Source organism: Pyrgilauda ruficollis, unplaced genomic scaffold (assembly GCF_017590135.1).
Source record: "Pyrgilauda ruficollis isolate IOZ18807 unplaced genomic scaffold, ASM1759013v1 scaffold19, whole genome shotgun sequence".
Classification (NCBI taxonomy): Eukaryota; Metazoa; Chordata; class Aves; order Passeriformes; family Passeridae; genus Pyrgilauda; species Pyrgilauda ruficollis.
Genome location: NW_024518095.1, coordinates 7,026,700 through 7,053,601, shown reverse-complemented (window position 1 = coordinate 7,053,601; position 26,902 = coordinate 7,026,700). Strand labels below are relative to the sequence as shown.

General features: G+C 39.5%; 1 protein-coding gene across 1 annotated transcript in view; it reads right to left on the bottom strand.

Moving 5' to 3' along the window:
• Positions 1–26,902, bottom strand: part of TPH2 (tryptophan hydroxylase 2) — a 50,632-nt gene that overhangs the window by 14,972 nt on the left and 8,758 nt on the right. Inside the window, exons 5-8 of the mRNA XM_041465622.1 lie at positions 26,791–26,858; positions 20,580–20,776; positions 18,743–18,878; positions 14,015–14,141 (exon numbers count right to left, since the gene is read on the bottom strand). Coding sequence (XP_041321556.1) covers positions 14,015–14,141; positions 18,743–18,878; positions 20,580–20,776; positions 26,791–26,858 — 528 coding nt within the window. The remainder of the gene's footprint in view (positions 1–14,014; positions 14,142–18,742; positions 18,879–20,579; positions 20,777–26,790; positions 26,859–26,902) is intronic.

The window sequence follows — 26,902 nt, the reverse complement described above, 5'->3', positions numbered from 1 at the left end:
AGACCTTTCACTGAAGGTGAATGCTTGGAACAATCTCTTTCTAAATAATAGTTTGAGTAGATGTCGTGCTGCTCATTAGAGTACTCTGGGATAGACACACACCAGCCTTCGCATTTCTGTTGACAGTCACAACACACAGTACCACTACATGCAAATTCCTCTAATGCAAGGCTTGACATGCTCACAGAAAGCATGGCCTATAGTGAGCTCAGGGAGGCTTAACCCTTCGTGAATATTTTGAAATTATGCTTGTTTCTGCAGAAAAACTCATAATGGTAACCAAAATAAAATTACCATCATGCATTTGTTAGGGAGCAGAAAATGTACCTCAAGCAGCACAAGTAAAGAGGTAACACTATATCTCCAACACTGGGGAGCCCAGCCAAGACAAGACAATATGTATGGCAGCTGCCAACCTTGCAGGTGCAATATGACTTCCAGAATAAGACCTGAAAAACACTCCTACTAACAATTTTGTGTCTCCTGAGAGAATATTTCTGTTCTTCATTCTCACATGAAGGAGGCCCTCTTGCTGCTCTAAAGAGCAAGCAGAGAGAGAGGAGGATGAAGCACTTCTGGGATTTTTCTGCTGTTGCAAAAGAAGTTAGTTCCCACATAGCTGAAGTCACATAATATCCCACTCCATGTTTGAATTGCTTCACAATAATCTGAACTTAGGTTTGCTCTGTGCAAAGATTATGTCTGTCCAGCCCACTCATTTTATCTCAGTCAAAAACTCTGGAGTTTTTTGGAGGTGAAGAATCAGGAACCTCAACACTTACACAGAAAGTCTGGTGTTTCCTGGCAAGGCAGCAATTCCCTTCCACCAAAGCTAGTGGTCACAGAGATGGTGCAAAAAATCAATGCTCCCAAAAGCACACTTGCTCAACACTGCCAGAAAAAGAACTCCTGGTTTTTTCAACATAATTAACTAACAGTGCTGAAGCTTAATATGCAGCTAAGAAGATGAGATCGCTGAAACTAGAAACTGCTGCTTAGATAATTGTTAAACATAAGTCATTGAAGCCCTAATGCTTTGCCCTTCCTATTTCCCCTTCCCTGTCATTTGACTCTTATCTGGAACAACGTCTAAAACCTGGGGGTTTAAGGTTTATTAATTTCATGTGGAGTTATTAAGAAAAAATTATGTGCAATAATGAGCCATTTCCTTCCCACTTTATTTTACAACATATAACACGAATTCACATCAGTGCTGCCTATTTTAGCTGAAGAGAGCATTTGCTCATTTCTTTTTCAAGCTGTTGGTTCAATTTTCAGCTACCCAGAGATTTCACACAGGTAACATAACAGGGACAGTGAGGTTTCTTGACATGTTAGCTGGGACTACACGAGATGGGGTCCTCTGAAAGTGAATTAAAAAAGAAAAAAAGAAAAAGCTGAGCATATCATTCTGTTCAACCACACACTTCAGTCTATGCTGCCTCATATGACACACTTGGTTCATTAAGATCCTTCAAAATTCACAGGATGCAAGCAAGGACTGTCTTTATGGGTTTTCATTCCTGTTTTACACCTCTGTCCTGCAACTCTTACAGATGAGGACTTGGCACTAACACAATCTGTCAAAGCAAGAACGGTCCTGATTTGCTAGGCTACAGGGGCCAGGGCTAGCACTCCACAGTGTTCTCCTCAGCCTTGTGGCTTATGCTGCAGCTTAGAAAGTATGATTCCTCCAGCAAAGAGCCAGGGACTTGAACAATGACAGGAGACATCACAAAAGTGAGAGAAAATCGAAACAAATACACATACAAAGACGTTATTTGTCTGTCCTTTGCCTGATGGCGTACCATTTTTATGGGTCATTGACCCTAGGACTGTACCCCCAAATTGTGAACTGACTTGCTTAGAATATTCGGAGAACAGACAAGAACCACCTCAGACATTTTTCTTCCCCCAGTAATACAAGCCAGATTCTCTACAGAAGCCTAGTCAGTCCTCAGGACATATTTACCACTGTTACCCGTAGACCTCAGCCCCAGTCCAACATTTTTTGCCTTCTCTAAAAAGGCCTTCTTCCACTCCACGGCAAGCATGCTAAGCAGGCAACTCAGAAAAGAAAGCATAAACTTGCAGCACTCTGTGAAATACTCTTCAGGATGGGGAGGCAGAGCTCATCCTTTTGAAAACACTGCAATGCTCCAAGGAAACTGCAACAGGGGAAAACTGGCACAGGATTCTCTTCCACTTATCCTGGGATAAGCTTTCGACAGACTGGCTAAGTAAATCCAGAGATTATCAAGTCACAAAGGTGAAGCAACTAATCACAGCACAGGCTACCCTCACTTTTTTGTAAGCAGGGAGTTACTGAGCCACTGCCCTGTGCCAGTCCACTGTCAGAATTGATTACTCTGAGCTGTGAGGCCACTTTAGAAACTACCCTGGGCCAGCCCAGAGACAGACCCCCGGTGTCCTCCCTAAAAGGCATTCCCCTGGGGAGGGCACCAGGCCACCCTGGTGTGGTGTGGTGCTTCTCCTGATGCCATTCCCTGAAGTAGGCTGTGTCACCACTAATTGCCAGGCCAGTTACTGCCTATGACTGTTGTACTGCAGGGAGTGAGGCAGGAGAGCCACTGAGCCGCCCATGTCATTTTAGCCAAGGAGGGGTATGAGCTTCTTGTGTACATGATCAGCTGCAAAACTCCTAATGTATCTGCTAATGAGGGGAGGCTCTATCTTCAGAAAGGAAAGGAGCCTCCTGGGGATAAAAGGATATCAGACCTTTTTCAAGTTCTGTCACTGTGGGGGCAAAAACATATAGAGAGAAGAGACAGGGACAACTGGCCAGTGAAGTTTTAAAATTCTAATTTCAAGGAAAAAATGCACTATTTCTTCACAGCCATATTAATTTCAAATTTATTTCTGAAGAGCAAAAAAGAATTAGGATTTCATTCCAAAATTACCACCATCCACACTAATTTCTAAACATTTTAAAAAGAAAATTAAGTTATTGTATCTATTTACTGAAAACTGATTTAATAGCTGACTTGTTTTCAAACATCACAGTTTCTAACAGAAACACTGCATATAAGCTCAATGTTCTTTTAATCACATAAATGCCAAGGGACCCCCAAAAGCTTTTGTGATTCTTAATGCATTAACTCAACCTGCTTTGCAAAAAAGAAGCAAAAAAGATAGTAGGCATAAGCACAAAAGTGTAAGTTCTATTCATGTCAAGCTGACAGACAGATCAAAGAAGAAAAGCAGCTCAGGAAATTTTAAATATCTATTAATTTTTCTACTAAAAATATATCCAAATTGAAGATGTTTTTCACAGCCCCAAACAAAATCTTTTCCAAGTATAGTTGAGCACCTTCTTGCAGCACTCTGATTTTCAGCAGTGAGGGCATATAAAATGAATCTATCATAACCACAGAGTAGTCACCTGAGTCACCACTCACTTACTTGCCAGCAGTGTGTAAACACAAAGCAAAGCACATGAACGTGTATTCAGCAAAGTGGAAAAATATACTGAGCAAATACCTGTGAGCAGAGAGATTGTGGCTATTCACTGTACCAAAGTCAAAGGAATTTACAGGAATTTTTGGTCTGGAAGTGACTTACCAAATGTGAAGATCACTCCAAAATTCTCACTAGTGATCAGGTTCCTATGGATATGCAAGAATTCTGTGCTTGTGTAGGTCCTAAATTCATTGCAGATATATAGTATATATCTGTATATAAACTAATATGCCTATTCAAAGATGAAAAATTAATCCTATAAAGGTGTTTACATTTGAGAGATGTAAAATGTCTTGTTAAACTATAATTTTAGCTACTTTTATGTAGTCAAACTATATAATTATTACAGGGAGAAAAAAAATCATAATCTGTGAGTACCTACTCTTTCCAGCATGTCTTGAAAAAGCTCTGAGCTCAAACTGCTTTATCTAACACTATTAGTAGACACCATCTTTGTGAATGTCTATAGAAAATTCTCTATAAGGTACAGAATATACAAAACTTAAAGCTGACAACTGAAACACGGTTCTTCAGTCTAAACTAATGCTATGTCTGATGCAAAAGCAAATTAAGAGAAAAAGACAGTGGAGGGGTTGTTCAAAGTGTGCCTGAAAGGGCACCACCATGTTGAAATTCTGTTGACCTTGCACTGCAACAATTTCAGCCACAGCTGGAATCAAACCAAAACAACCAAAATTGACAGTCACAAGGCCCTTCTCTGTAACCTTGTCTTTGGCTTCAACAATGCTTACAGATTTAGAGTGCTTGCTTTAACTTTCCAAATTCATCCACAAACAAAACAAAAACCTTTATGCAATAACTTCAGAAGGCCTGCTAGTTCTAAGAAGTAGCTAACAGAATTTGTTGCGTTCTGTACCACACAAATTTGACAAAGGAAGAGACACAACTGCAAAATCATGTGTCCTACAGAATCAATTCAATCCTTGCAGAAACCTTCATTTCTAAATAAGATGTTTTGGAAAGTAAATGATAAAAATTAATTTTACAGCAACAAATTCTACTTTTATTTGCGTGTGTATGACTGTACATCTTTTAAGTGATAGTACACATGGAAATGAGGTTAGCATTTAGCTCACTGACCTAGCTTATTGAAAGCAATGGCAAACTTGCCCCCTGGCCCTAAATAGCAGCAGCATTGGACTTATAAATATAAAATTAAGCTATACTTGCAAAATTATTTTGGTAGATCACCCAAAAGTATCTCAATTAAAAATTTATGGGACCATCCAGCATTTTGATGCTATTTGATAGCAAGGTGAGGACAGGCATAAGAGACACTTCCGAAGTTGCAGCATTAAGAATAAAGCCCTTGGCATAGTTATGGATGCCAGAACTTGTCTTACTTCCATGCTTTAATCTGTGCATACAGAGAAAGCACTCAAACATGCTGGGTGAGATAATTAGACTGAACACATGAGGTATGTCCAATCCTGTGAACATTATGTTAGCATCTGTTCAGCTCTGTACAGATATGTATTTTAAGACTCTTTCCATACATTACTATTTGGGTTATGCATAATAACTACATGTATGAATGTCCTTTTGGAAGCAAAATTACTTACTGAACTACCCCAGAAAATAAAAAGAATAGTGAACAGTTTGAGGACATCAGTGAGGCAGCATCTGGAGTGCTGCCTCAGTGTCCAGTTTTGGGTTCCCCAGCATAAGAGAGAGATGGAGTTCCTGGAGCAAGTTCAGCAAAAGGCTATAAAGATGACTCAGGGACACAAGAGCATCTCTCTTATGAGGAGAGACCGAGGGAGCTGGGCCTGTTCAGCCTTGATAGGAAAAGACTGAAAGGGGACCTCAGTCTATCAGTATCTGAAGGCAGGGTGTAAAAAGGAGGTTTCCAGGCTCTTCTCAGTGGTGCCCAGCAAGAGGACAAGAGACAATGGGCAGAAACTGATGCACAGGAAGTTCCAGCTAAATTTGAGGAAGAACTTTACCACGGGGGTAACTGTGGGCTGAACCACATTGCCTAGAGAGGTCATGGAGTCTCCCTCACTGGAGACATTCAAAAACCATCTGGAACACAACTGTGCAGAAGTTCCAGCTAAATTTGAGGAAGAACTTTACCACGGGGGTAACTGTGGGCTGAACCACATTGCCTAGAGAGGTCATGGAGTCTCCCTCACTGGAGATATTCAAAAACCATCTGGAACACAACTCTGCGCAATGTGATCCAGGATGACCCTTCTTGAGCAGGGAGGCTGGACCAGATGATCCATTGTGGTCCCTCCCAACCCGACCCATTCTGTAATACTTTGACTCTGTGATTACATATAACTGTTTTGGTTTCTGCCTGAGTGCAGAATCTCCTGGTTTCCTTCTCCTGATGTGGTCACTGACCCCTGAAATGAGGGTTGGGTATGCAGGGTAGCAACCATGGTTGCACAGCACAATGCAGCAGGATGCACAGATCCCTGAGCAAAGGAAGCCTGGAGTTGAACCATCCCAACACCTCTGTGGGTCCCAGCCAGGTAACCAGACAGCTGCATTCAGGGAGCTGCTCCTACAATGACCCTCCCTGCAGTCACAAAAGGTATTTTTGCACAGGACTCCTCAGCTGCTCTAGCTCCATGGAAAGCATGGGTAAACCCAACTCCTCCACCTGAGCACCCACAGCACAGACATTTCCTCAGTCCTAAGCAGGACCTAGACATGGCTGAAATGAGCTGCTGAACTGAACACACTGAACTCCTTTGCACACTGAACTCCTTCATTTCCCCATATACCTGTGTGCTGCTGCTGGAGGATGTCCATGTCTTGTACAAATGACTTAAATATTGTATTACAGTGTGAACAATACCTACACAGAGACCGGGATTCTCTTTCCTTCTGCATACTGGCGAAAGCTCAGGGGCAGTCAGGAACAGCAGCAGCAATATATTCCAAACCTTTCCTTTATTGCTCTTTTCCCCCCTGATATTTAAACCTTTATTCCTCTAACTTATGATTGATTTGTTACTAGTTGTTACCCAAAATGAGTGTCTTATTGCTGCTCACTGGAAGCTTATGCTGGATACTTTCTTTTTTCCTGGTTACATGTGTTCTATAAAAGACACTTTATGTCTTTTTGCTAATACATTATCAACTCTAGGTCAAAAGAGAAAACAAATATGCAAAAAATCCTATCAAAATTCATAGACTCTTTTCAACCATTCCTCAGCCTTTCTCAACTGGATCCAACACTGAATTGGAAGATGCCTTCCACTTGCATGCACTCCTAAATTCCACAATCTTTTTCTAAGATATTTTTCAGGCTCACTTTCATTACTACTGTAGCAGAGCAAATGTTCAGAGTGTGAGCTATTGAACTACTGGCAAAGATTACTATTGCAGAATCTGCAATTTCTTAATGAAAATGAAGTTGCTTCTGAAAATAAACAAACGTAATTAGCAATTCAGTGCTGTGTGAAATTTGCACCATTCTCTTGTTAACCTCTATGTCAAAATGTATTACTTGTGTGCATGAAAATTTGCATTTGCAGTTCAGTAACCTCACAGATTATGATCTAACCACTTTTGGAAACAAAATGCTGCAAGAAATAAAAGCAAACCTAGTCTCTGGCTGCAATTTGTTATTTTAATAGAGCCTTTATCTTTAGCGTTTCTAACTGCTTAGGGCTTGATCTTCATAAATCACATCCTGTCTAAAATGAACTATATTATTTCTACAGTAAAGTTTCTAATTTCTTCCCTGCTCCCAATTAAGTCAAATTAGCTCTCTCTTGCATCTAGCTTCCTCATTACAGGGCTGGGCCCAAGGATACATATTTATTAGTACTTTACAAAAAACCACTGTTTCTTGTTATTTGTAAGGACAAAATTTTGTCTGTCAGGGCAGCATGAGATCCTTTCAAGAAGCAGGTTATTGACTTTACCAGCTGGCCACCCTCGTAGCAATAGGTGAGCCCTCTTTCACCGTCTTAGCTTTGAGAGACTCAGTATAAAGCACAAGATGTTTCTTTCCGAGATTAACACATCCTATGTTGACCTAACCCTTTCTGATCACATACTGGAGGGATTCATATCCTTGTACAGGGATGCAAGATGGATCCACTGAATCCTACTTTCCCTCTGCATCCAGCTTATTTCTTTCATCCCTAAGCAACAACTTGTGTCAGCTCTACAACACCAGGTCCAGCCTTCCTATCATACTAAAGGTTCCCACTTCTACAGCAAGCACATCCAAAACTGACTTGACTTCACAGTGCTACTCTTAATCAAAACTCAGGTAACTGATATATCCTTTCTCTTTTCCAGTTCTAGCTGGAAAGGATTCAGGGGAGGAATAATATTCTCAATTGCATGAGAAGTGACTAAACAAATCATTGGTTTCCTACCCAGGAAAAGAGAGACCTAAGCAAGAAAATGTGTTCTGTAATCATGATGGCATATAGAAATCCTCCAGGGATGATTTGATCATTCTCTCTTCATATACAAAAAACCTAGTAGGAATCAGGTTAAAAGCAACAAAATGAGACAGTTCACCAGTTGAGCCACAGAGCTCATTGACAAAGTTACTGAAGGTACTAAAAATGTATGTGTCTTCAAACATAAACAGCTGTCTCTGGATAGAAATCCTTTCAAGATAATTAGATACATAGAAGCCACATTTGTGAGAACAAGAGCTCTTCAAGTTCTTGATTGGTGAGAGGCTTGGAAAACATTTTAAAATAATCAGATATGCTCATCCTGTTCTTTCATCTCCCCTAAGCAGCTATTTATGATGGGTACAAGTTACCAGCCATGGCGCTGACCAACACAGCAATTCTTACAGGTACAAACCTGGAAACAGACGCTCCATAACCAGAAAAAAAGGCCTTAGCAGACTGCCACAAATCCTGCAGAAAATATTGAGCATTAGCTCCCAATTCCAGTAATGGAACTCTTCAATCTGGAGTGCTAGTTTAAAGCTAGTTAAGTATCTCTTGATATTTTTCTTCTTGGGCCACAAATGTCTGACAGAATGACTGTAAAAATGCACTCCAGGAGACCACTGCAGTATCTTAAAATATTAAATATCGATCCCTGGGATCTACAGTTGTTTTTTTTCCTCCTTAGTCCTGTTTTGTGACATATGTACTATCTTCTCTGCCACCTTTTTGATTATGCATAATGTAGGAAGGACTTCAGTGCTTCAGCTACTTTATTGGAAAGCATTGCTGAAACAAACCCTTAAAAATGGAGACCATTACTTTTTATTAATTCCTTTAGAACATTTTCCAGAGCAAGCCCACAAATTATGGAATGGTTTTAGAGCAGCAGTCAGCGAGCCCAGCAGCCCCTCACCAAACAGAGTAATCCATTAGTAATCCATCTTTTAATCCTGATTGAAACACACCTGTGTGACTTTGTAATGGTCAAGCTAGACACAAAATTTCATCTGCTTCTGCTCCTTGTTAAAGTTTCAGGTTTCACACTTGGATGATTTCCAAATGCATCTTCATACAAGTGGTTTTGCCTCGTCGAAATCAGGAACAGAAACATTGCCCAGGCCACCTACTGATGAACAGTACAGATCATGGTATAACAGATCATGGTATAAATGACTGTCTGTAGTGATCCATCATACCTGATTTCAGCTTTATTGTCCTAGCTTTTACCTTGCGAATTGATTCACCTCCCTTAAGTGACATACAGCCCAAATCAGAGAAATTTCATATGTCTCCAGTAAGCACATCAAGATTTGCTTAAGAAGTTTTAAGTTTTTGTATTCAATCCCAGCCACACTTCTGCTCCTTTATTCATTAACTACAGATACAGCTGGAAGTAACACTTTTGCAAGAAACTCCATTGTGTCATCACTGGATTTAAGGTACTCACTATGCCCACTCTTGGCATCTGTCACACATACATGGCATGCAACTGGGATACAGAAAAAAGACTAAGCAAAGAATTGAATGTTAAATTTCAATATGCTCAGTGACTGCCATAGCTTCTGGGTTATTATACCATGTTTCAGTTGACCAATACATAACTATTTTTATATGTCAGAATAGCTTCAGCAGGGGAACTGGTCACAGACTTACAACGATGGTTAGTTCCCTATGAATCATTTCACAACTACAAATGAGAAACACACAGGTGGTCTTGATTTTTTAGATGTACAGTGGAAATATTCAAAAACTCAAATGTTCTTCTCAGCTCCATTTGCTCATCCATGGAGGAAGACAGCAAGCCAGTTCACAAAATGTACTTTCAGCCTGGCAGTACTAAATAGCCCCTATGGGAAATGTTATCTGTTATTTGTGAAGACAAGAGGCTATTCTGTCTAGTGAGACCACAAATGCTGAGTCTTCCCTAAGTTACCAAATGCTATTCAGTCTTTATCTGAAATGCTCCCGTTTCTTCCATTCTGGTTATCTCCTCAGCAAACATACTGGAGAATTGTTCTGAATTATGTGCCAGATCTTCAGTGTGGGAAAAGGACTAGAAGGATGCCAACAAGACCAGAAAATTCTGAGGGAAGACAGGCAGGTAAAGTCACAAGACAAGAATTACTACAACCCAGAGAGGTGGTTCTGAATGCTGTTTTTAAGCCAGTATATAATTTTATAACATTTTTTTGCGATACGTACACCAATAAATTAAAGTTAGCTTTAGAAATGAAGTGTTGGCCTGAGTCACCACCTAGGCAAGGTAAAACTTTTAGATTCATAACAAGCCTGAAATACATTTACAAGATCTCATCACATAAAATTCCTTCAAATATAAAAGCAATTTTTGTGGTTCTCCATGTAAAGGACAGCCAAAACTAAAGAAATTTCTTGGTTTCTACTGTCCTATGCTGTTAAAACACAGGAACAAATACTATCAAGAAAGATGAAAAGGTGGAAGTTTTACAGTTCTAAAGAACTGAATGTTTAAATGTAACTTCCAGTGAGAAATTACTGGGAAAAAAACTTTGCGCAACTAATTAGGCTCTAATGACCAAATTATTGGGTAGAAAGATTTGGTGATGAACTGCATGAAAAAGACACTCTGCTAACCCCTTTTCTGAACTGCCACCCACTGAATTTCACCTACACAAACACATGCTATACATACTGCAGCTTGAAGGGGCAACCTGAGCTGTTTTGAAACAACTTAGCAGGAGTCAGGAGTGATTTCTGCCATTAGCAAGATAGGCAGGCTCCTGCTTAGCAACTTGCAGCTTTACTAAGACAGCTCCTAAGTCCACAAATTACAAGTTAACACTGAAATGTAAATCTAGATGCATTTTTTGTATAATTTTCCTGACAAAACCTTATGTTATGTGCTGTTAAATGTTGCAAATGATATACTATATAAATTAGTTAAAACACCTCGTGTCAAGTCCTCTCTACAGTTTATGGTTTGATAGGTAAGCAGAAAAGACAGCCTTTTTTATTTCTGTACTGTGTGAATAGAAAGACCAGACATGCTTAAAAATCAGCTCAAAAGCAGTTTCGGGAAATCAATCAGAATAGGACAAGATATAAGTAATGATGATGATAACCATTAGAACCAAGACATGCATGGCCAATATTGTATTTCCTCAACCAGGGACTGCATTATATCACACCCCATGAAAAGAAGTGACTGATGCAAATATTTTGCTCTGTTTAAGTAACATAATCTCTGTCACCTTTTTTTGTGTGTGTCTTTCCTCTTTCTTGCTCTCCTAAAAGATTGTAAATGAAAATGGAATCTCTCAACAAACCGCTACAAAGACAGTCTTTTGGCTCTTTCAGTATTCCACTCTCATGACAAAGCAGAAGCAATTCCTTTCTTCTTTCCCACATCTGACTACAAGGTCTCAAGAGGATGAAGGGAACTTGCATACTGCCTTTTCAGCTCTCTTCCCCTGCAGCTATTCTTCTCCCTCCAGCTGGCCAGCACCAGGGCCCCTGCAATGCTCTCCCATTTAATTCCTGCCCTCGATGGGGCTGCACAGACATGACTAATTGCAATTTACAAAACACTTCTAGTCTGCCCAGGCACCAGGCTCCAGATTGCTTTACATTCAGTGTGTCAGCCCTGCAGGGACAAAAACATCAGACATTTCCTTTGCAGCTCATGGCAGGGCACAAAGAGCAGATCTATCAAAGCTGATACACAGTGTCTTTTTGAGAGCAGAATGGCGCAAAAGATTATGAAATCACCTGTAATAATTCTTCTCTTTCTGGTCTGAATTCCTAAGAGGTGTTTTCCTCTCTTCCTAATGTCATTGTCCTCCCTGTAATGGCTCAGCACTTAATGTCACTATCTTTTGAAACAGGTCAGGCTAATGGCAAGCTTGCTTTGGGCATATTGATTCAATCTCATTAATATGCATACTCTCTCTCCATTCGTTTCTCTATTTACTTTGAAGTCATCTCACTGGAACCTGCAATGCTTTCCTGTGTTAAGACTCTTGGCTGGCATTTCTCAGCTTGCTGCGTCTGTTTTTTATCTAGGATGAAAATGGGACTGAATGCTGCAAAAGTTAGTCAATGGCACCTCAGGTGACATTTGGTGCCCAGCTGAATTTATTTCTTGGCCTCCTCACCCTCACCACTGAGAGGTATTCTTTCTACTTGCTCTCAATTTGCCTGTTTATGTTGCACATTTTAGGGCAAGTAACATCTCTGTATTTGTCAAGCATCTGCCCCAGGGGAGCACAGCCCCTCATTGTACTCCTACAAAAAAAAAAAAAAAAAACACCACCAGATTCTTTCCAAATGTCTCTTCCACCTGAAAGAGCTATTTCCAGCATGGGGGGAGAAATCAGCTTTCACTCAGATATCAGATTCTCAGTGTGATAAGGGAAAGTGATTCAGCTGTCTTCTTTTATTTTTTACTTTATGATTCAGGAGAAGCTCATTGTTCAGATGACACAGTCAGTCATAACTGGGAACTTCTGTGAGGGGGAGGAGTACAAGCATTTATATAATATTCAGAGGTCACTTTATATTAGTATCTCTACCCAAACAACCCAGTACCAACATTTTCCTCTGCAACAGGCCCATGTCATCCAAGGTTATTTTGGGCTGAAATATTTGGGCATACCATTTTCCTCAAAATACTTACAGGGACAGCCAGTTAGGTAGTTTCCCCTGAGACTGCATGTTATGGCAAGGTGGGTCGGTTTCCTACTAAGTCCCTCCCAAGTACATGTGGAAATATGCACTCAACTTTCATGATTCCTCCACACAAACAACAGTTCCTTGTACACAGACATCCATTAGAAAAACAAGGAACGCACACGGAATCATGTGAGAGGAGCTGGCCATGATCAAGACATTGAGCCTGTCTAACTAAGGACTGAAAACAGTTTGATGAAATTTAGTGGCTTCTTCTGGAAGGAGTCAGAAGATTCAAATCAAACAGGATTCAAATCAAACAAAGGGGTACAAACATCTTTTTTGGCAGTTAGGACTCTAAACCTCTGCTAAAATTGCGCATCAAAACTTCTGCAGTTTAATTGAACCTAATTTGACTCTGCATGCAACAATTCTTTCCAAGCCTTTAAATCCCCACTGTACTTTTGTAGAAGAGCTGCAGCATGCTGCAAAATTTTAAAGTAACTAATTCCCCTGCTCGATCTCACAGAATTTTTCAGAAGATAAAATGTTTAAATGTGGAACATTATAAATATGGAGTTTTTTAATCCAATATCATTCTTTAAATTATTTGCTGCATTAGTTTTAACAGGAACCACCTAAGGAAATATACAATAAGTCAAAACAACTGAACAAAGCAAGTGGCAAAGACCAGTGGTCTCTAATTTATGTCATGATGCAAAGAGTTGCACCCCAGTTACTGGAATATGGCAATAGACCAGGGCTGACAGGTGCTCAGGGGCAGAAAGTCATGACAGCTTGACAGAGTTCCTCACACAAAGGTCATGAAGGCTCCAGTCTCAGCAGCATCTAACAGCTCTAACACACAGACAGCTCACACTGTCTGCTGGCTTGTGACTCACTTGATGCAAGAGAGAATCCATCTCCCAGCTGCTGGCTGAGGCAGTTGGTCTTGATCTAGATCTACTGCTGCAAAACCTTGGCTCAGTAACTACATATTCTCCAAGGGGCGCAGCAGGCAAGGATGCAATGTCATCTTAAAATCCATCACACACTGGAATACAATTAAGAGCTGCAAAACTGAACAGTGAGTTCAGAAATATCAGTGCTAAGGGCCAAAGTGGCCACCTGTGGAGGAGCTAACAGTCTAGTGATCAGAGCACACATCAAAATGTTTTATGTTTTGGTTTTTTCCAAGTTTCCCTTTCTTACTCATTTCCAACACCTTAAAGCAGACAAAATTAATCTCAGCTAGCCCTGAAAATTGGTGATTATGGAAAATAAAAATTGAAACGGATTACTTAGTGTCATCAGCTTTGGTCTTCTTAAAAACAATGGGAAACCACCTAAAGCTCTGTGATTGTCAAACCATAGTCATCTAGAACCTGAAAATGTAGTCAGCTCTAATATGACAATGCACATCAGTTCATCAGCTAAAAAGGAGGAGAGATGAGAGAGCATGCCACAAAAAGATTTTGACTCACAGTGGCTAATTTCTGAACATCTTCATCAGATGCTCCCAGTGAAGCAAGTCCTATCTCTTGTGAAAACTGTGCAAATTTGGGATCAGCAAGTAGAGGCACATGTCCCAAGAGTTCATGGCATGTATCCCTAAGGGAATGGAAATTAAAAGAGAGTCATTACAGAAATTAATACCATAACAATTCCATAATTAATTTAACATAAGGCATTTTACAGGAGTCTGACCCCTACCTTACAATGAAACATGGTTTTTACAGTGTAGTTCTTCCTTGTGTCTACAGTTTCTATGTGTTGGTAGAAACACACACATTTGCTTCTGTTAAATACATTATATATCATTTAACCCCAGCTGTTCCATGATCTGTTCATCATTTCCAGATTGAGTGGAAGAGCCTGATCACTACAATCTTTCAGACTTGGTGACATGAAGACTGAAATGCCCAGAGGAAAGCCAGCTGTCCCACAAGTACAGTTTTCAGCTTTTCTGTCCACACAAATCAAAATCCAACACATTCCCTCTTCTTCTTGTCCGTTCTTCTTTCTGTAATTGGGTAGCACTCCACATCAAACATTTTGCCACTTGCCCCCAGAAATATGGGGCAATATTTACAGAGGTTTCTGTGTGCCTAATTTCTCATTTAGTCATGAAATCCTACTGCAATTACTGGGTACTTTTGTTATGCCGTCTACTTTTCTGCTAGCAGATTTCAGAAAAAGCAGAGAATCCAAGTAATTTCAAAAAGAACAGCTGTTCACATCTGTAAGTGCATTGTTAGTCATGACAAAGTGGAGACATAAGTGTACAAAGAACTGCTAACAGAAGTGCACATGCATCATCTACAAAAGCTTTCAAACAATTCTGAAAGTTTTGCTGCATTTGTTCACAGGAAATAATGGACTTGGTAGTAAAGTTCACTTTAAAAATCCAATCTGACATTTCCTTTGCTTTTGTCTCTTTCAAGACATACCTCTTTTTTTTTTTTCTTTTTTTTTTCTTTTTTTTTTTTTCATCCTAAGCTGTAAACAAATGTTTTAAAGGCAGGGAGAAAACATCAAGTTTTCTGCCTTCTACCCAGAGTCATCCAATTTTTTTTATAAACTATTTTTGTTTGAAATGTCACAGAACATGACATTGCAGATAAATCATGAAGAGAAAAACAACCTTCTATATAATTTAAAGTCTTCTTACTCAGTATCCTCACCAAGAAGTCTGAACCAATAATGTGTAGGTGGATAGTAGTAAATAGAAGTTGGTGGCTTGCCTCACTTGACTGGATAATCATCAGAGGTAAAGGCCCTCCTTTAATTAATTTAATTCCAATCACAACAATTTTTTTCTATATTCTCCTGCAAGATTTAGCTCACTAACAATGCAAAGGACAGCTGGGAAATGTAGTTTGCAGTCTGACAGACACACCACTTCCCAGTACCAAGCAATTCACTGGAGGAACCTGATTTCTCCAACCATCAACTTCTAACATAAAAATTGGTCACAGAGCCCATTCTCTGGAAGCCCAGCACACCAATTCTTGCCTCCACCGAGCAAACCGACACTGATTGCTGAGCATCTGTGCTACACTCCATCAGTTCAGATAGATTTAGCTTTGTATCAGTAGTTCAAGCAGAAGCAAACAGTGAAGATGGCTCCAAGTTCCCGGCTCCAGGTAAGTCAAGTTCCTGGCTCCAGGTAAGCAGGCAGCTTCTACAGCAGCATCACTACTACTGACACCTTAGCTAGTTCCTACCTCTCTATTTTCCTGTGCTGAAGCCACAAGCCCCAGAAACAAATAAGCAAATATGATTTATTCCCAGTGCTGCACTGGGACACATGGCCTTTGTTATGTCCACTCTTGCAGACAAAATGAGAACAGACAAAGCCTAATCCCATTAACTTGTCTCTCTTGGCAAGGGGAAAAGAATGATGAGGCAGAAGATATTTCTCTCATGCCTTTAGCTTGTAGATTCTTCATTAAAGCTACGCAAAGTAGTATTTTGAATGTGCAGTTACAAAGAGGGGAGCTTAAAGCAAAAAGAATATGAACAAAAAAAACCCAAACCCACAAAATCTTTCAGGCAGAAACATGAATCAGTATTTGGGATTGCCATTAGAGTCTTTCAGACTTCGCTGCCAGTCTGGCCCTTTATAGATAGTCTAAACAATATAATTCTTTGCTTAACTACCAAGGCTTGATTCCTTTATTTTGTCTTATTCTGAAAATAATTAAGTTCCTTTAATTTATTCACACACATTGCTTAGAGAAAATAAGATTTTTGTAACGCACTTTTCACAGAAGAAGATTTTTCTTGGAGAAAATTAGTTAGTAAAGCAGAAGAAATCTACATAGCTCTGTGAATGTAGTAGAAACGTAATTAAAATCAGGAAGAAACATGTTTTAAAATGCATATGGTAGTGATACAGATCAAACCAAATGAACTCTCTAATTTGTATCTAGATCTGTAGCCCAGGTGTTAAATCTGACGGAAAGCCCACTGAAGTCAAAGGGAGATTTTTTCCTGGTTTATATCATTGAAATGCAACATTCACCAGCCAGGACCTGCAGCAAACCTCATTATGGCCCCATATATCAACCAGGAGATCTCAGGGCATTGCAGCTACTGCAGGAGATGAAGAGCTTCCATTACATTTTTTTAAAATCAGTTTTGCCACTGATTTAAAAAAGCACCAGGCTTTCACTCTACACTTCTGGTAATACTTACTGTGTGTTCTATGTTATGGAAAGAAACCTAAACACATTTTAAAAGGGATTTTCAAAATTTTCCTATTGAGTTCCTGGTAGTCAGTATACACATTACTTAACTAATGTGAACCAGCAGGTCTGCAAGAAGAGGGTATAACATCATTAGAAAAGGACAACTTTAATACTCTGTTAGTCATATTTAGGTGAGGCGTTAAGACTATAACCTGTATTTTTAAGTTCAGCCCAAATAAGGAATAAAAACCTACATTCTAACTCAACTGTTATTATTACACAGCAATTTTCCAGACAGCATGACCAAAAAGGTTACCCAAAAAGCAGCTGCCATTACCACTAAGGTTCAGCTATGATCCACTGCATAATTCTGAATGTAAGCAGCATCCTGAAAACTGCAGGGCTTTCAAATACACAAATCAATGAACTAGAGAACATCAGGAAAAGCACAGACACACTTACTTGCTTCCTGGAAGATGTTATTGCCTTTATCCTGTTGGAGTTATGTACCTAAATCTCTTATCAGTAGATGAAAATGTTCTTCTTGTTTGTACTAAGTTAATAAACGTCATCATTCTTTTGCTGAACACTGGTACATGCTGCAGCCTGAAACACTGGCTTCCCACAGGAGAGGAAATCATTGATGCAAAGCCTAATACTTCCCTTGCATCATTTATTTTTTTGAAATATCTACAGATATTTTTAAATAGACCTGAAGAGGTTCAGCCCTTCCTTCCATCCAAGCCCTTTTTCAAGATTTTCCATTCTATCAATTTTCCTACAAATTTAAAAGATTTAAGTTCTAATTACAGAGGTTATAGAAGTGACTGAATTCCTTCAGGGATCACCACCTCCTTTCCAAAAGAAACACGCACACAAAGCTAGCCTCAGAGCGTTTCAGCAAGTACTTCACCCCATTCAGATGCTGAGGAAAAAGGCAGAGAAGTGTCTAACAGCACCACCTGGTGACTCCTGCCAGAATAAAGCTACCGCAATTTTAGATACAGCTTAGTATGCCGTGCCATTAAACCTTTTATATTCAAAAATATTACTCCACGGTTTTGGCAGTCAATTCATGAAATCAAACTTAGGCATGAGTCCAAACGTTTACAGAACTGGAGCTGAATATATATGTATGAATCCTTTGTGTAAATTTGGAAAAAATCAAACATGCTCAAGCGGATTAAACCACAGCTACAATTTCATGCTAACTGCCTGGTGACTGATTCACTGCAAAAAATGTCATTCCTGTGCTTACAGGATCAGCAGATACCTTTGGTAAAACTACCTCCACATTATCTAAATGACAGGTACTGTTCTGCATATATAACACAAGACAAGAGCTACAATATCTTTGATCTTCTTTTTCACCACTTTTAATCAAAAGACCATATGCCAAAATATTTCATACCAACTTGCAATATTCTGTTTTGGAAAAGCTACAATGCTGCCCCATAAAAGTCATAATTAAAACGTTTCTCATTTCTGTCATAATTTCCCTGTAACATATCTAATATTCTCTCTTGGTAAGAGAATAGTTCTCCATGTCTTGCTTGTGTTGTGTTATAGGAGAGAACTGAAGTTCAGCTGTGCAACCTGGTCCAAAGAAATAAAAATGGGAACACAGAAGATCAAATTAAAATTCTGAAAGTAGGGCTTTTCCAAGATATTCAGGGTTTTTTTTCCCCCACAACTTCTTTCTAGCTGTCCAGCAGAAAATAAAATTGTAGACACTTTTTCAAAATTTTTAAGTGAAAACTCTATTTTCCACCAAAATAAAATTTGAATAGTATTTCTGACCCACTATATAAATAACCGAGTTATTTAAGACCCTTGTAAAAAGTCAACAAAAAAGTCTTTGAATTAAATTCTGGCTCGCCACTGTGAAGGATTTTGTCATCAACAGTGTAAGAAGAATTTCACACTTTGTAGAAAGGTTCCTCTTTTCAATCTTGGCAAATTCAACTGGTTCTTTTAAGAAACTATTTTTTCAGTACTAAAGCAAAGGCAGCAACTTACGGTTCTGGTGTGTAGAGGGGATCTGAGCCATGCCGTATGTACTGAGTGCAGTGAAAGACTCTGTAGGCTAAGCCAGCTAAAAAGTCACGGGGAGACAGGTATCCAGCAACTGGTCTCACTGTGAAGCCAGACCTTTCTGAAGAGAAAAAGATAATAAAAGGCCACATTACAGAGATCTCTGTATCACTTTCTGGTGACATATTTGTTGCTAATTATTCTACCAGAAGCATAACACAAATAATCTTGACGATCATCACACATCATTTTCAATTATTATATACAAGAAGTATTTTGCATTGCTAGCATATGTATAATGAAAACAGCTTGAGGTATTGCAAAGTTGGTCTGAATATCTTTGTCTAGAAAAAAATGCTAAGGTACCATAAGTGATGTTCTTAAAATTTTTATGTCTGGTACCAAATGGGAGAGAAGTTTCCATATTGGAAAATATGCAAAATATGTTAAGAAACTAACAGAACAGAATAGGATTAAAACAAATCTGTCCTTATTTTTTACACATAAAATATTGTTTGTGTCAATAAAATACTGAATTTTATAGTTAAGGTCCTCATTGAAATATTTAAGTGTTCCTTTTTCAGATTAGTCCCAGAGTGAACCAGTTTCAGAATCAGTGACTTCAAAAAGTATGTTTCTCTCAAAAATTAATTCTTTATTCTTTCGAAGTTTTTACAGGACAATGTTTCAAGTTTTTCTGCAACAGGTACTACCACCTGCTCTACGTAGTCTGAAAACATATTTCTGAAACAAGTGTGAGATTTTGAATTTCTAGCTAGGGACTAAAAATTTGTACAATTTGGCATCATTCCTTAGTGACTGTAACACAATACATGAGAGACCCAAAAGGACACAGTCAAATTCAAAGAATGATGAGTCAGGTATTAGCAAATGCAGGTTTTCACAAACAAGAATTATGGATGAAGTGCAGGCTTAGGAAAGTAAGCTTGTGCTATAAATTCTTTATTTCCTCTAGCTTTTCCATATATATATATAGACAAAATGCTTTGCTAATTTTTCTCTTACCAGCACATAAGTTGTTTTTTTTTTCCAAATACCCTCCTTTATAATATTTTAGTTCCTGAGTCAAAAGTTTAAGAAACAAATATATGTATCTGAAAGGACATCTGAGGAGAAATTAAACTCTTAAATTAACTCTTCTGTGGCTTTTCCTCTAGAGCTAAAAACATCTCCATGTCTACCACATTGTCCATATGGGATACATTTCTGTTTCAAATTAAAAACAAGAATTTATTTTTGAACTTAAATATGTAATACACTGATCCTTAAAAAATGAAAGAGAAGCACCACATCACCTACAGTGTCCAACAAATCTTTTTCAATGTAAAAATAAAAGGACTAGCGTCATGAGGTCTTGAGCACTCAGGAAAACTTCATATTCATCAGGCTACACAACAGTGTGCCAAACCTGCCCTCCTCTTTAAATTCAGTTATCTTGGCATTTGATGCCTCCTTTTCCTGCCTGGACATTTGGGGGATGCCCAGTACGGTTATCAGAAGTCCCCATCTGTGGCTAACTCAGGTTTTCCTTTTCTCCCTGCACAAGATAACATCATGCTTTACATGTTCAGCTAATTCATTTCTCTCCATTTCATACTTGCAAATGTCTACATAAAACTCTCTTGACTTCAAAAACTCTCTGCCACAGAGAACACCAAAACTAGAATGATACTTCAAGCTAAACTGAAGGCCACTGACTGTGCTCTGAGTCTTTTCACTCAATGTGCTTTGTACTCCACACTAACAAAAAAGAGTGTTTTCATGAAACCATATCTATTGATAAACCAAATATGAATGTTACCTTTAAGAAAAGTAGAAACATCTTCCAACTGAGGCACATTATCTTCTCTGTATCCACAGTACTTGCTCAGCAGAGGAAAGTTTTTTAAATATTCACGACAAGCATGGGTGGGATAGAGTTTACTGAGTTCCCTAAATACCACCCCCCAAGTTTTAACTTCTTCAGCTGTGTACTCCACTCTGGGAATGGGTTGACCACTATTGGAAAAAAAAATACAAAATACATCTGAATACAACCAGATTGTAGATAGTGACATTTCCACAAAAAGTATTATTTAAATAAAGGCAAATGAGACTATTAAAAATATTTGAACTATTTTTAATTGACAGCTTGATACGTGTTCCTTAGAATTATCTCTTGATGCTATGATGTACATATTCTATCATTTCCTTAAGAATTGTGTTTTTTACTAAGCAGCCTCATTGCTTCTTAATGTTTGTACATATCACAGTAGAAAGACGGATTTCTTATACACCATGTTCCTATACCAGACTGATATTTCTCCACTTACTGCCACTGGTACCTTTGCAAGTGGATGACTGAAGATCCTGATTCAGTCTCACATGTAGATTGAGTAAGACCTTCAGCAGACTGCATTCCCTATCCATTCTTTAAAATACATAATATTCATACACCATCAAATGCTGGTACATAGATGCTTAGAAATGTATGGATCCAATGAAAAAATGTGTATTTATTGTTTGGACAGTTGCTTACATATGCAGATATGTTTGGAACCCTGAATTCATGCAGGACTATACTAGGAGGAAGCTCATCTCAGAACCAGCAGCCCAGCCTAGAGGAAACTAAGCCTTTAAATACGTCTCTCCTTTTGTTTTATTTCTGCCTTGCTCTTCTGCCCCCTCCTGCTTGCACAGATGTACAGACATTGGAAAGCAGGAGCCTTCCAGGATACCTGCAAATCTGTTTCTGACATCCAAGATTTGCCTTGAGTAGGTACAGTTAATTCAAAACTGACTGACAATGTGAACATTGCTAAGAGATCCCTCCAACTTGCACTGCCTTGTATTTAGCTGTAAGGAATTTCCCATGACATGGCCATGGGCCATCATCGCATGTCATTAATTGCCCCTTGAAATGTTATAATGTTCCTCTGGAATTAATATTCACAATCTAGCATGCGTAATCTCTGCAATCTGCCTTCTCCTCAGGCATCTTCTGCCGCCCTGTAAGGACGTACAGATTGGCAAAGGGATTCACAGCATCCTCCTCCGCTCCATCAGTCCTTATCTCTCGCTCTCCTGCCACAGGGCTGGCAACGTGGGCACTCCAGCCCAGTGCTGCAGCTTCCCCAGTACCACAGACAGCAGCTGAACAGGCATGTCAGGCACGGGCAGCTCCACTGCAGCAGGAGAAGCGCAGTGCTGGCCTTTTGCTGGCGGCTGCTGCTCAATTCATAATCTTGTCTCCACTGTATGAGGTAACAAGGAATAAGCCCTCATGTCACATTTGATTGCTGCTATGCAGTCCCTACATGCACAAGAGAGGATCATCTGCCCTACATTCATTGTGGTTGTCCCCTCATCTTTATTGAAAACTTACCATTTAATCCCCTTGCCTTTCATGATATCAAAGGATTTTGATCCATGGCAGTTATCTGTCAGTCAAAAGCAACTTTGTATGAGGTGCTCGTACTTGGTAGGGACTGCTGAATATCCAATACATGCACTAGTTCCCTGTCAGCCACTTTTGCAGACATGACAAGAATTGCAACACATTTAGTGAAGTATTTCTCATCCACAGAAGCTGCACTGGGTCTGTGCCCATCCTGCAGTGGGAGACAGTCCTTCAGGTCTAGTATCTGTCTACCCCCTTAACAATTCATTAGCCTTAAGCTGCATGCCAGCTCATGAAAAACATAGCATGGATATTCTGAATTGAACTGTACATGACAGATACAAGCAGGTTGCTACTCCATGCATTTGCTTTTGCTGGAATACCCAGCCTCATCCCTTCTCCTTAGGCCTGACCTCTACTATGGATACCACCAGGATGGGTTAGCACTGGCACATCAAGAAGGAAAATATCTTTTACCAGTGGAAAACTCATGTTTCTATTTAGTCTGTCACTAGAAAAGCATAAACACAATCAAGGATCTGAAGCTTGCTCACTGCTCACTAAAAGGTTTATAACTTAGTTATTGTTCCAATTAATTTATTAGTACTGAAGTAAGGTTCACTGAACATTAATTCCTTAATAGGTTTTGTGCCTAGGAGAGCTGATCTTATTTCCAGCTGATCATGATACTGCTTTCTTTAAAGAGAGAATCAAGGCAGCCAGACTTGATCAGGCAGGATCTATGCGTTTTTCTCTCAGCTCTGCAAACCTCATATTTCTTACCTTCTTATTTCAACATGCAAGACCCACCTTGCACTCAAACATTTCAATAAATCATGGAAATCACCAGTCTGCATAGCCAGTTTCTTTGTGGTTAAGATGACTCTACAAACTAACCTAATCTGAATTTTTATTTCTCCTTATTAAAATAGGGTCTTTCCATTTTGCCATGGTCACGAGCTATCAACTCATATTATTAATTCCCTCTTAAACATGGTATGTTTCCTACAGATTTAATTTTCGCAACACTTTTTCAAACCCTAATCAGTCTCAAAGGACTAATTAGCAAGATTAACGCATTTTCACTCTCTTTAGGATAGAAGCTAAGCGAAGGAGGGAGGGAGGAAGATGTTTTTTTATGGCTTTTTTGGTCCATTTATTTCACACAGCTGATCTTCACTGCTGTGCTCTATTAACATGTCTTTTCCTTTAACAGCCAGCTCCAGCAAATACCTGCTCCTTCAAGTTCACTTGGTAATGTTATTCTCTCTCTTCATTACAGACACCACTTTATGTTCAAGCAAAGCAAAGCATCTACCACTATAGAACAGTAGCAATTCATAAAGGAAATGCTGATCTGGGATTTTCAACTCAACTTTTTATGGAGCCAATTCCTTGCAGCTAGATCTCTGGGTTTTTTTAAGGAAACAAATGTGGGTTGTTGGTTTCTTTCACAATGGAAAATGAAAAGTAGAAACACATCAAGTCTCAGTAAGTGATTAGGAAAGTCACTTGCCTGGAAGACACTGAGACGTGTATCCCCAAGGAAGGCAGCCCTTGTAAAAGAGCTGTTCTTTTTGTGGAAATAAGTAAATAGTCATTAGACAGCAGAAGAGAGTGACGAGACTTTGATGTAGTGTCAAGACACCTGTAGTAACTCTCAGCTCCACAGCGTGGGTAGCAGACACAGCCCAGCTGTAGCAGCACAGCATTCCCTGAGCTGATTTGCCTTTCCTCAGCATGGCTTGGGCTGTGCTGCAACAGGCTACTGAGGATGTCTCCCTGGGCTGTCTCTCCATGGATACCCAGAGACAGACTGGCTGTACTGACCAGTAGATACAACATGTCCCTGGGGGTAAGGATAACCAGTGCAGGAGACCTGAAGTATCAATGGGATTTTGACACATGTTAGATAACTGCCCTAAGCACTGGTCTCCCAGTTTTTCTGGTGCCTGGCTAAAAGCAATTGAAGCCTCTTCTTTTCCTTCTGCTTATAATAATAGGACAAGTTTGCAATCTTTTAAAGGTTTGAAAAGATGAGTGGAATGAAGAAGTACATTTAGAAGTTTTGCTGAAGTACAAGATGTGGTCCTCAAATAACCTTTGGTTTGGATTGTGTAATTTTTGTAATGTGCCTGCAAAAATGTTCTTAAGCCTTCAAAATCTAAAGAAGGAAAAGGTTTTCCTTTCCTTGATTTGTTTTATTTTCTGGAAATAGGCAGGATTACTTTCTGTTATTTTGCAAAAAGGTGTTTCTCTTCTGCTTTCAGGGTGGAAAAAAAGGCCACACTTGGAAGCAAAAGACCTAACTACTGCTTAGTAAGCCAGCTGCATCACCTTTCCAGCACTTAGGCAGCTGAGAGGGAGAAGGAAGGAAGATCTTACCAGCAAGTTAGCAGCTGTGAAACGCACAGCACTACTGCCACCATCATGGATAAATGGAGAACTATCCCACTTACTGAAAGAGCCTAAGAGCACACACAGCCTGCCCTATCCACAGGTATCCACTTGACATTTCACACTGCAGTAAATGACAAGAAGCACTGACTTCACTGCAAGCATTAGACTAAAAGAAAGATAATAAATCAATCAGCTTTAAACAAACATTCTAACAAAAAAGCTATCTCAATTTACATTTGAAAGCTGGCTAAACTCAGGGCTTACCTGGGCAGCCTAGAAAACTTCTCTACTAATAAACACCTGCCCCAGCAGGCATCAGCTCAGTGTGCAGGATGGATGTCGTGAGCACCCAGCTAAACAAATACCAGTGTGAGCAGAAAGAAAGGGGAAAAAACACTAGCATCTACATGTGTGTAAGACTGGTAATAGCTTAATGACTGCCTTGGGACAACAGTAAAGGAAAAATATAATCAGAATTATATGGTCAAAACAAACTTAAACCATCTGTCCCCCCTGCCTCCTGGAGGCTGTATAATAGCCTCATACTGAAAAACATTCTGAAATTCAGTTTTGACTTGACTCCTGACAGGATGTACATCCTATAAAAGGAAAAAAAAATTTGCACGTTTGATATTCTTAAACCACGTAGGTAGAAATCTCAAAGGAGAAAAAATGAAAAACCTGAAGAAGTGTAGAGAAGAAAATGGAAAAGAACATGAAATTAATATGTTCTTTCCCTTGAGAACAAGGATTTAAACCTGTTGCAAATAAAACCTAGAGTAGGATTAGAACTAGTTGAGTGCTTCTGTGACAAGAAAATTGCAACACAGTAGGTGTTTGTAGGTAGAACAGCAAGTTTCCTAACTTCCAGAGACTGTAGCAAATTGAAAATACTGACTTGAAATGGGAAAAAAAAACCAGAATGAGAAAACACTTTCAGTGTTCTTGTGTGCAGCCAGCAGCTTCTCTAACTACATAGAAATGCGCTGACTAAATTCTAAGAAATTTAGAGCTGTATTAGCAAAACCGATAAATGGCATTCTGCAGCATCCAGTAGAATCACAGAATTATACAACTGTTAAGGTTGCAAAAGACTTCTAAGAATACCAAGTTCAACTGTTAAACCAACACTGCTATGTTCACCACTAAACCTTGTCTCAAAGTGCCACATCCAAAGACCTCTTGAACACTTTCAGGGTGGTGATCCCACCACTTCCCTGGGCAGCCTACTGCCTGACCAGCCTTTCAATAAAAAAAATTCATAATATCCAGTCTAAACCTTGTGCAGCTTGATGCTATTTCCTCTCATCCCGTCACTTGTTATATGAGAGAAGAAGCCAACCCCCACCTCACACAACCTCCTTGCAGGCAGTTGTAGAGAGTAATCAGGTCTTCCTTGAGCTTACTTTTCTCCAGGCTAAACAACCACAGCTCCCTCAGCCACTCCTCATCAGACGTGAATTCCAGCCCCTTCACCATCTCTATAGCCATTCTCTGGACACGCTCCTGCACCTCAATGTCCTTCTTACAGTGAGGGCCCCAAAACTGGACACAGGACATGAGGTGTGGTCACACCAGTGCTGAGTACATGGGGAGAATCACTGCCCTGGTCCTGCTGAACCAGGGCATTTCTAATAAAGGCCAGGATGCCACTGGCCTTCTTGGCCCGCTGGGTACACTGCTGGCTCATAGTCAGATGCTGCTGACCAGCACCTCCTGATCCTTTTCCACTGAGCAGCTTTCCAGCCAATTTTCTCCCAACCTGAAGCACTGCAGGTTGTTGAGACCAAAGTGCAGCACCTGGCACCTGCTTTGTTGAACCCCATGTGATTGGCCTCAGCCCAGCATAGTACGTGCATCAAAAGAAAATAATAGTTTTGGGGTTTAGTGAGCTCTTCCAACTATGTAGGGACGCTAGGTATGTGTGATTCAGCAGTGCATGAGTTTGTCAGTAAGGCATGCAAATATCTGTAAAATATTTTCCAAAGTTTAAGCAGCTGTGAATAAAATGCTAAAAGAGAGAGTGTTTGCTTTTCAAATGCTTCACTTGCCTGTAGCTGTATCAAAATTGTAACGGGATTCCAAGCATCAGGTTTGTAATTTATAGCCTACACTAAACTAGTCAAAGTTTAAAGGATGACTTTGTCTACTGTTAAACTTCATCCTACAGAGTTAAGTAGAGCATGAATTCTAACTAGTCAGCAGCACAGTGAAGAATTATGCCAGTACTTACTATTTATAGCTCATGGCAACATCCACAAAGTACTTTCTTCTCTGTCGATAGACATTGTCTTTAAATCCCTTAAGCAAGGAAGAAGAGAGTAATTTACAATAAGGACATAAAA